The sequence below is a fragment of the Calonectris borealis genome, chromosome 16, assembly GCF_964195595.1.
Source record: "Calonectris borealis chromosome 16, bCalBor7.hap1.2, whole genome shotgun sequence".
In the NCBI taxonomy this organism is placed as follows: Eukaryota; Metazoa; Chordata; class Aves; order Procellariiformes; family Procellariidae; genus Calonectris; species Calonectris borealis.
The window spans coordinates 8,525,960-8,535,188 of record NC_134327.1 but is presented as its reverse complement, the minus strand read 5'-3'; the positions used below and the strand labels follow the sequence as shown (position 1 = coordinate 8,535,188).

General features: G+C 55.0%; 1 protein-coding gene across 1 annotated transcript; it reads left to right on the top strand.

The window, feature by feature from the left end:
- CLEC19A (C-type lectin domain containing 19A) lies at positions 1 to 8,606 on the top strand. Its single transcript, XM_075166044.1, has 5 exons — positions 1 to 91; positions 5,784 to 5,949; positions 6,452 to 6,545; positions 7,323 to 7,455; positions 8,223 to 8,606. The coding sequence occupies exons 1-5, from the start codon at positions 1 to 3 to the stop codon at positions 8,300 to 8,302; spliced, it is 564 nt and encodes a 187-aa protein (XP_075022145.1). The 3' UTR covers positions 8,303 to 8,606.
- The last annotated feature ends 623 nt before the right edge of the window (positions 8,607 to 9,229 follow it).

Below are 9,229 nucleotides of genomic sequence, written 5' to 3'. Positions count from 1 at the left end.
ATGGGCACCGGCTGGGACGTGTGCGCGCTCCTCTCCGCGGTGTTGCTCGGCGCCCAGGCTTTCCCCCAGACAAACATAAAGATCAGCCAAGGTGAGTGCAAAGTGTTGATTGCGGCTTGGGGTAAAGGTAATCCTTAAACTGTGACGGCTGTAGCGGGGAGAGGAGAGCGCGTACCTCCTGCAGGGTCAGCGGCTGGCTTTCCCCTTTCTCCGACTTCTTCAGAAATCTCTGGCTTTCCTTGAAATCAACTTTCTTCTTCACTGGGGGGACGTGCCAAGAGCAGCCCCGCTCGCTCTCCCCCGGGATATTGAAGCTGTCTCTGCTCTGCCTTTGTTTCTGTGCGTAAGGGGCTGCGCTTTCGCCTTCAGCAACGCGCGCTCCTGTGGCACGATGCCGTGGACCTTCAGCCGTCCCTGCCGTGGGTCTGGCACGGGCAACAGGGGCAGCGGGCAGAAACAACTGCACGGAGGCACAGGCGTGAGTGGTGCAGGACTGCAGCCTGGCAGGACAGGCGGGGAGGACCACCGAGGCACCTGGTTTATTTATTCACACTTATTGCATGTGAAAAGTGGCCACAAATAAGTGATTCCCCCTTATTCCCCCCCTTTTTCTTTTTTTTCTAAGCTGTTAGTGACGGCGGCTGCTTTATGTCACTCAAGGCTCTTGCAAACTTTTGCGTGGGGCTGGCGTGAACAAGAGTCGCTGCTCTGAGTTTGTTCTTGCCCTGTTAGATTTGTATGGGAACGTGGGCAGAGAGGGACTCCTTAAGTGCTGTTTGGTGAGTTCGTGAGAAAAAGGATTGACACGATCCCGGCTTTCCTGCCAGATGCCTAATCCGTGGGAGCTTCGCCAAAACTAATTAAGGAGGAAAAAAGCCATGCAAGATAACTCCTATCTGTTAGTGCCGGCTGCAGGGGGGCTGCTGCCGGCGCCTGCCGTAGCCTCACAACTACAAACATACCTGAAGATTTGAAGCTGAAAACCAGCTTGGTTTTGTTACAGGATTTAGAAAACCAAAGCCCTCTGTGTGAAGGGATGTCACTTCCAACATGCTTCGACTGGCATTTAGAATTTTACTTGGAAATTTGTAACGTGCTTTAAAAAACACATCAGAGTGTGTAAAATATTGCCCAGTTATTAAATGAGCTTCACGTCCATCAGTGGATACCATCCCCTCCAGCTCCATACATCCCCCAGACACACAGAGCCCGAAAACCCTCCCATGAACTGCTTGTTCTGAAGGTGGATGCTAAGCAAGAGACTTTTTCATCTGTTAATGAAAGATAAATACTGCAAATCACATGAAGGTGGGATTGTTTGTCCGTAATGACTGTGGTGTCAGGGCTTAAGGACGTGCTCCTAAAGCCATGGGTGACCTGAGGCATCCCAGCATCACACAGTAGCACTGTCTTAGCCCCTGCCACACGCTCCTGCCCACCAAACCCCCTTTTTAATGCTTATTTTTTGGGTTTATTCAATAAAGAGGATGGGGGCTGGCAGATGTGTCGAGGCTGTGGTGGGATGGAGGTCTGGCTCAGCTGGCACTTTGAACCCCCCACCTCGCCGCAGTCTGCTTCTGCTGAAGCTGTCCTGGGGGGTCCTGGGGCTGCCCTGTCCCAGCCCTGTTGTCTCACCCATCCCCTGTAACTGCCCACTGCTCTGGCAGCGCCGACACAGGGTAAAGCCGTGCTGCTGGTCTTCCCCATGGCCCCGAGCTCGTAAGAAGCAACTTGGTGTTGGTGAGCACCGGGATGCTTGTCCTGAGCCCCTGCTCTGATCACCGGCGGGGGAGCGCTCCCCACCCCTCGCTCTCAGCATCGCAGCCCTCGGGTACCAGCGGGGGGGCTCCACAGGCAGCTCTGCCCTGGGAAGGACCCAGCCTTGCACATGATGGGGATCTCCTCAGCTCTTCTCCGTTGGCATCAACTTCAGACAAGCCACTTGGGCGTTGATGGACACCGTCCAAACCCAGTTGCTTGCCAAGAACTGAAGAGGTTCACTTGTTTTTTCAGGTCAGACGGCAGCATTAGCTTATGGATGTGTTAAGAGGGGTGTTTCAAGCCCATGCTCTTTCAGTGAGGTGTCTCCTAGCATCTCTAAGCTTTTTGGTAAGTCATCAGCTGTTGATGAAACGGAGCCCTTCAATACCCTGCAGCAAGAAGAGCATCTGCTGCCAGCACTGACCTGATCCGATCTGCCGTCCAAAACGATTTGATGGAGCTGCAGTATCCCCAGGAGTCTTCCTTGCATGGACATCTCTTGCCAAGCTTCTCCTAGCCCCAAATGTCGTATCTGAAATCTGCAGGTCGCTGGAGGTGAGGCAGCATTGCACCTTGGGGTGAAGCTGTTCAGGAAAAAACCTGCTCTTCCCCGGCTGAGTCATGGGAGTCACACAGTTGGTATTTTATCTTTTTCAGTAGCATCCTGGAATAAAAAACCCGCATGAAACTGGCTGGGGTTTTCTCAGTTAATTATTTCTAGCTGGAAAGTGGCCACTTGGGGAAGTGAAACTTTTTGGCAGAGCAGCGCCAGCTTCTGCAAGATTGTGACAAGTGATTTTCCCGGCGGTTCTGCAGTGGGTCTCAGCTAGTAAATAAATTAAAAGGCTCCTGTTTCATTGGCACTAACACAAATCCAGACAGCACAAAACTCTTTTTCTGACCCAATACTCTTGTTTTCCAGCTTTTCTGAGTTAGTAACAGCTGCCTGATATGAATCTTATCCTCAATCAAATTTGGACATCTCTTTTGCTGGTGCTGCGTTAAAACATGGCCCTGACCTTAAAGGTACTTGCACTGTAAATAAGCAAGAGGAGGAAGGATTCCTACCACCATTTTTCACCAGGAATTTGGGGACAAATGGATGAACTGACTTGGGGTCGGCAGGAGCCCCTGTCCCGCGGGCAGTGGCTGTGCTGCTCCTGCCCTGTGCGGAGGAGCGGATGCTGCTGGGGGTGATGTTTGCTGGGGTGCTTAAAAGTGAAGATCTGGTCTAAATAGCCCCAAAATGCTTCCCCTGTCCCCTTTTAGATCAAAATACCATTAGCAGCTGCTGGCTTGGTTTATGAGGTTTTCCTACAGAGCCATGTGTGGACTCAGGTACTCACAACCATACATCCAATTTCTTATGGCCTTTCTGCTAAAAATAGCCCCCAAAGACCCCAGATAAAGCAGCACTCCCAGTTGTTCCTGCCTGTAAAACTGGGAGCAATAGTTCTCCTCCAAAGAGACAGCCAAAGCCTCTGATCCTGACCTAACAGAAAAGATGCTAATTAAATGCTGACCTCCCATATTTTCCTTTTCAGTATATTTAACCTTAAATTCCTTCAGGCACCTCTGGTTCGCTGAAGCTCGTCAAATTAATGCTACCTAATGGGAAGCAGTATGGAATAACAAAGAAGGACTGTCTCCATCTCTGACTTGGTTTTGGCTGCTCTGAACAAAATGAGGGTGATTTTCCTGGACCATCGGGGCACTGACGGGCCCGGCTTGGAGCCAGGGCACCGGGACGCCCACTGCAATTAGCACTTGGGAGCGAAGGGCCCCGTTTGCTGGGGATGCTGCTGGGTTAAGCCCTGTGAATTTTGCCACCATGCTGCTAGAGGTGAAGAGTTTGTCAAGGCGCCTCACAGCCTCTATAATAAAACCCCAGTTGCTGGGGGAGCTGGCGGTGCCCGTCAGACCCCCGGGGGCTCTCGGCAGGAGGGCACAGCAACCTGGAGTCGCTGTGAACCAGGACCAGATCCCAGCTCTGTCCCGGATGGGGGGACGCGCCTCGGCTGTGACCTGACAGTGAAGCTGAAGCCTCGTCCCGTGGGTTTGACCCTCTGCCCTTGCTCTGCTTCGCTTTCAGAGTGGCCGGGACCCCCGGCCGGCGCCACGTGGGGAGGAGGGCTTGGCTCCCAGGAAATCACATCTTGGCATTCCTGGTTCTTCTGCTCTATTGCTATAATAGCAACAATTTGCTTTTTTTAGGGCTATTCCAAGGTTTTTCCAAACGCAAAGATGGCTGGGTGTGAATCCGAGAGCTGAACCCTGCATTGCCACTGAGCTGGCTGTGGCTTGGCCACCCTCCTGTAAAGCTGTTCCTCTTGTTTCCAGTCCGGTGTGCCTTATCTTTTTCCCTCCGCAGCCCATAACTAGTGCTGATGAGGGTGGGAGAGCCCCTCGCTGCTCTCGGCGGGTTTGTTGCTGTGGGGTGCAGAGCTGCTCCCAGCCATGGCTCCTCCAGAGCGAGTGGCGGGGGCCCCAAGGCGGGGGTGATGGGGCGACAGCCCCGCGGGGCTCGGCACAGCGGGTGCTACTGGCAGTCGGGTTGGCCTCCGCGCCCTGCTCAAGAGATAAAAAAGGCTCTTTGCATTTGTGGTTTGTCGCCTGGGAGGGGTGTGTGACAGGAGGGACCCCGGGCTGGCGGGTGTTTGTAAAACGCTCAGAGATCCCCACGTGGAAAGAGCTGATGAAATACGAAATTATTGCCTGGAGCTGCCAGTGCGGGGGCAGGGAAGGATTCGGCTCCACAAACGTTCCCGCAGCTGCTTTGGATTCACCTCGCCTCTCCTTTTCCCCACGCCGATGCTGCCCTCGCCGCTCCCGTGTCCCGCGCTGCCGCTGGCAGGGTTTTGCTCTCCCCACCCTCAAGGAAAGCCATCCCCCCCAGCCCCTCAGTACCGGGGGCCCTGTACTAGCACCCTGACCTCTCCGGGCTTGAGCCTGTTACTGCTTGGATAGTTTCATGGCATCTGACGTGTGCCGTAACCCCCTGCTCCCCCGCCCTGCCCACCTCCCCGCTCGCTCCGGCAGGACCCCACGGGGATGCGGGAACTGGCTCTGGGGGAGCTGGCAATTCCCCAAGGCCCAAAAACCAGCAGCTAGGAGAGTTAAGCCTACGTGCCACGAGATTTGGGGGTTACGCGTGCGTTAGTGTCTGGGGGGGGGGGTGTTGTGCGTGGGCATTGCATCCTCCCCACGTGTGACAGGGGAGCGTGAGGTGGAGGAGGTCAGAGGGAGGTGTTAACACCACTGCTGCGTTTACTCAGCAGCAACAGCAAAGGCTCCAGAAATGCATCCTGCCCCCCCCCCCCAAATGGCCTCTTTCGGGGTAACTCCCCTGCTGTGCTGAGAAGTGGCGGGGGAGGAGGAGCAGCCCCACGGAGCCCCAGCTCTTATCTGGTGGTGGGAGGCAGATAGCCCGGCACCGCTCCCGGCGGCACGCGCGCCTTGCCTGGCTATTTATGGGGCCGAAATCCAACGCATGGATACGTGCACGGCTGCGTCCGGGCCAGGGACACAGGGGATGGTGAGGGGGTTTGCTCGGAGGGAGGAGGTGCAAGTCGGCCTTGCAGGAGGCGAGAGCAGGAGGGCAGAGCGTGGCCATAACCCTGCAGCCCCCGGCTGTCAGCTCCCATCCCAGCACGGCAGCTCTGGCAGTGCCTGACAGAGGCGAGAGGAGCCCTTATCTCGGTTTCCCCCGTAGCAAATGTCAGTGCCTTTATTTTAAGCACCCTCTGCCTAAAACGATGTCAAACTGGCTTGAAGTGTCCCTCCTGATTTAGGCAGATGCTAAAACCGAGAAACCCACGGCTTTTGCAAAACGTGTTTTGCCTTTTGCAAACTCTGGCATGGCTTCTGCAGCCGTTGGTTTTTCCATGCATGTGTTTGGTGGTTATTTGCCCGGGTGAGGTGGGGGGGAGCAGGGCTGGGCAGTGCTGCCTCCACTGCCTGCTCGGCTGCCCGGCCACGCTGCTTCGCCATCAGCTGCTGGATGTCCTCTGCTCTGCCCCCAGCCATGCCGGAGCCCGTCCACGCCTACTCCTGCCCGCTCTTCTGGACAGAGTATGAAGGCCATTGCTACCGGTACTTTCCCATCAATAAAACCTGGGCTGAAGCCGACCTCTATTGCGCCGAGTTCTCCATTGGCATCAGATCAGCCAAGCTGGCCTCCATCCACAGGTGAGGGGCGCAGAAACGTGTCATCCCACCCTGGCACGGCCTGGGGAAGAAGGAAAACAGGGACGAAGTCCCATTCCCACAGCACAACCTCTGTGCCAGCTGCAAGCTTGTGTCCCAGCCTAAGCATCCCTCTGCACCAGCCTAAGCATCCCTCTGCGACCGGGTCAAGTCTGATGCGCTGGGCGCACAAAGGCGATGTAAAAAATGCCTTTTCCTGGCCTGGCAGGAAAACTGACGTAGTATTCCCTAATTTCCCAAAACTGCATTTTTTACTCTTGAAAAAGGGATAGAAATACAACGTGATTACACAGGCTTTTTCCCCCGCTCCCTCTCCCCCAGCTCTCCCCCGCACTGCGCACCTCTTGCACAGACCCGGGAAAGTAATCAACAGCAATTAGAAGAGGGGGACCCATTTGGCCATGCTGTAGGGCGAGTGTTAGGGGCATGCCTGACCGTTTGCCTGACATACCCTCAGCGGCTCCGTACTGCTCTGTTTTGCCAGCTGGGAAGAAAACGTCTTCGTGTACGACCTGGTGAACAGCCGTGTGCCGGGCATCCCCACCGACATCTGGACGGGGCTCAACGACCTGCGGCAGGTGAGAGCTGGCCATAATCACGTGAGAAATGGCTTTCAAAAAGTCACTTCCCTGTGTTTTCCCCCTTGGAAAGCCACTTGGTTTTCTCCTTCGCTCCTTATAGCCCCATTAATCAGGTGGTGGCGTAGGGTCTGTTGTGCAGCGCATGGGGAAAGTTGTCATTTCATCCCCTCCAGTCTGTTTTTAAAAGAAAAGTGTTACTAGAATTAATAGATTAATAATTACTAATTATTCACATCATATTTTATTAAGGGATTAATAGAAAGAGTATTGTGCTGCTGGTCCAAGAAAAGCAAATAAACTGAAAATGTCTCCGATGTCAATAATCACCAAGTTTCATTGTTTTCTTGTGATAATCTGCAACTTTTCAAAGCTGACATGTTGGAAATATATAGTCTAATATGTAACAAAGAAAAATCGAAACCATCGGAAGAACAGTCCCATGCCAGCAAATTTTTTGTAGATATTGGGAAAGGAATGGAAAAGAAAAAGGAAAAGGAACACAGAATTGGGTGGGCGTGTTAAAAAATATATGGGTTTAATTTCTGGGCTTCCCTGGTGAGAACACTGCGATGCTGGAGCCTTCTGGGGGTAAGTTTTCAGTTGTAAAACCCAAATGAGCTGTTTGGCCTTTGCTGAGCAGTGACAGTCTCCCGCCGTGTCCCCATGTGGCACCGGGGGTGGGGACCGGGACGGGGTCTGCGCGGGAGCGGGACCCCCCGACCCCCACAAATGCAGCTCTGCGATCGCCGCCTTTCTCCGCTCGCCCCGCGCCAGGAGGGTCACTTCGAGTGGACGGACGGCTCCTCCTACGACTACCACTACTGGGACGGCAGTCAGCCCGACGACGGGATCCACTCCATCCCGGAGGAGGAGGACTGCGTGCAGATCTGGTACAGGCACAGCAGCGGTGAGTGCCGCGCCGGGCGTCGAGGGCACCTTGAGTCTTATTTGCATGTCAATAAATTCAATCCACTGCGGCTCATGCTTTTCTGAAGAGGTTGCTGGCAGGCTGAGGATTTGCATTTTAATTTTTTATTATTATTTTCTTTTTTCTTTGCAGAGAAGGGATGTGTTTTCTCTTTCCCCACGTACACACATACGCACACACACTGGCTTTCACAGCCCATCTCCCTCTCCCATAGCAGCGGCAGGAGGGGAGCATCATCCACTTTGAAGAATTACCGAATTTAGCCTAAGGTCAAATTTTCCCATTTCCCCTCCCACACAGGAGGCCCGTGGAAACACCCATCGGTTGGCCAGCTTTTCCCTCTGTCGCTCGGGTCAGGGGCATCTCGCTGAAGTGGGGCAAGACCCTGCTTGTGCAAAAATCCCACTTCACACCCTCATTGCCAGTGAGACCAGTCAGGTGTATCCAGACCCCCTGGACATACCTAAACGCCTCATCCATGGGCAGCCTGTTGATATTTTGTGGGGTACGGGGCTGTGTTTGCAGCTGCCTCCCCACTACCATGTTCGAGTCAGGGCCAGGCATCCCTGCCAGCACCCGCAGGGTGGGGGTGGGGATGCTGGGGGGGCACGGCTGGGAGCAGTGCAAATGGAAGCACATCTGGGGAAAGCCTCCCGCAACAGCAGGAGGTCCCAGTCCCAAGGGCGGTGCGTGGTTACCTCCTCGTGCCTTTTTTTGGCTAACACCTTGGTTTTTTTGGGGGGTAGCACTGCGCTCCTGGAACGACAACGCCTGTGGCAGAGCCTTCCCCTTCGTCTGCAAGATCCCCTCGCTGGCCCTGGACTGAAGCTGCCGGCGCTGCCCGCGCCCCCTTCATTTTGGGTCACCTCTCCAGCCGTGCCGGGGAAGAGCGGCCGGGACGTGGCACGGGTGGCGAGAGCCGCGGAGCTGCTCGGCATCCCCAGCCAGACCCCAGCTGCAAAAATCCCTCCTGGGAGCGCCGCGGGGATGAACCCAGCGCTCACCCTCCCCACGGGCAAATGGCGGCGGGAGCTGTGTTAAACAGCGAAGGAGTCCCCCAAGCCTGAGCTTTGGGTTTCAGATCAACTATCGCAGCGTATTAGAGGAAACCCATGATTTTACCAACACACCAAACCGTTAGCACAAAAAAATAGCCATGTGTAGGAAACGATTTTGCCCGTTGATCTGTAAAGAGTGGAGGAAAAGTGTTATTTTCTGTTAAGTTATGCAAAATGCCTCTTGTGCGCATTGCTTTTCTCTCCGCTACAATAAACGGCAAACAGCAGGTGGAGGCTCCTCCGTCTTTCTAGCACCCGAGTAGCAGCGACTCCCCGGGGACCTGGGGTCTCGTGCAAAAGGAGCCGGTTTTACCCCAATCTGCTCTGTATTAAAAAGGTGTGTTGGGGGGAAGCGGATACCTGGGAAAGTTTATTTTATTGATCCCGACTGGTTTTTGGGGTCCCCGGGGCAGCCTGTGTGCACACCCTGCCCTCGGCCCGGCCCCCATCGCCACACGGCGTCACCGTGCCGGGTGTGTGGGGCCCACGGCGGGTGAGCGGGGCTTGGCCCCGGCTGCTTTGGGCTGGGCGTTACAAGAAGGCGGCTGAAGGGCTGATGCGCCCCAGCTGAGGGTCAGCCCCCTCCCAAACCTTTCCTGGGTGGGGAGAGCTCACAGCTCTGGGTGCAGCCCTGTTTCCCAGTGGGATGATGCTCTTCCCTGCAGCTGATGGCCTCCTGTTCTGTGCTGGCACCA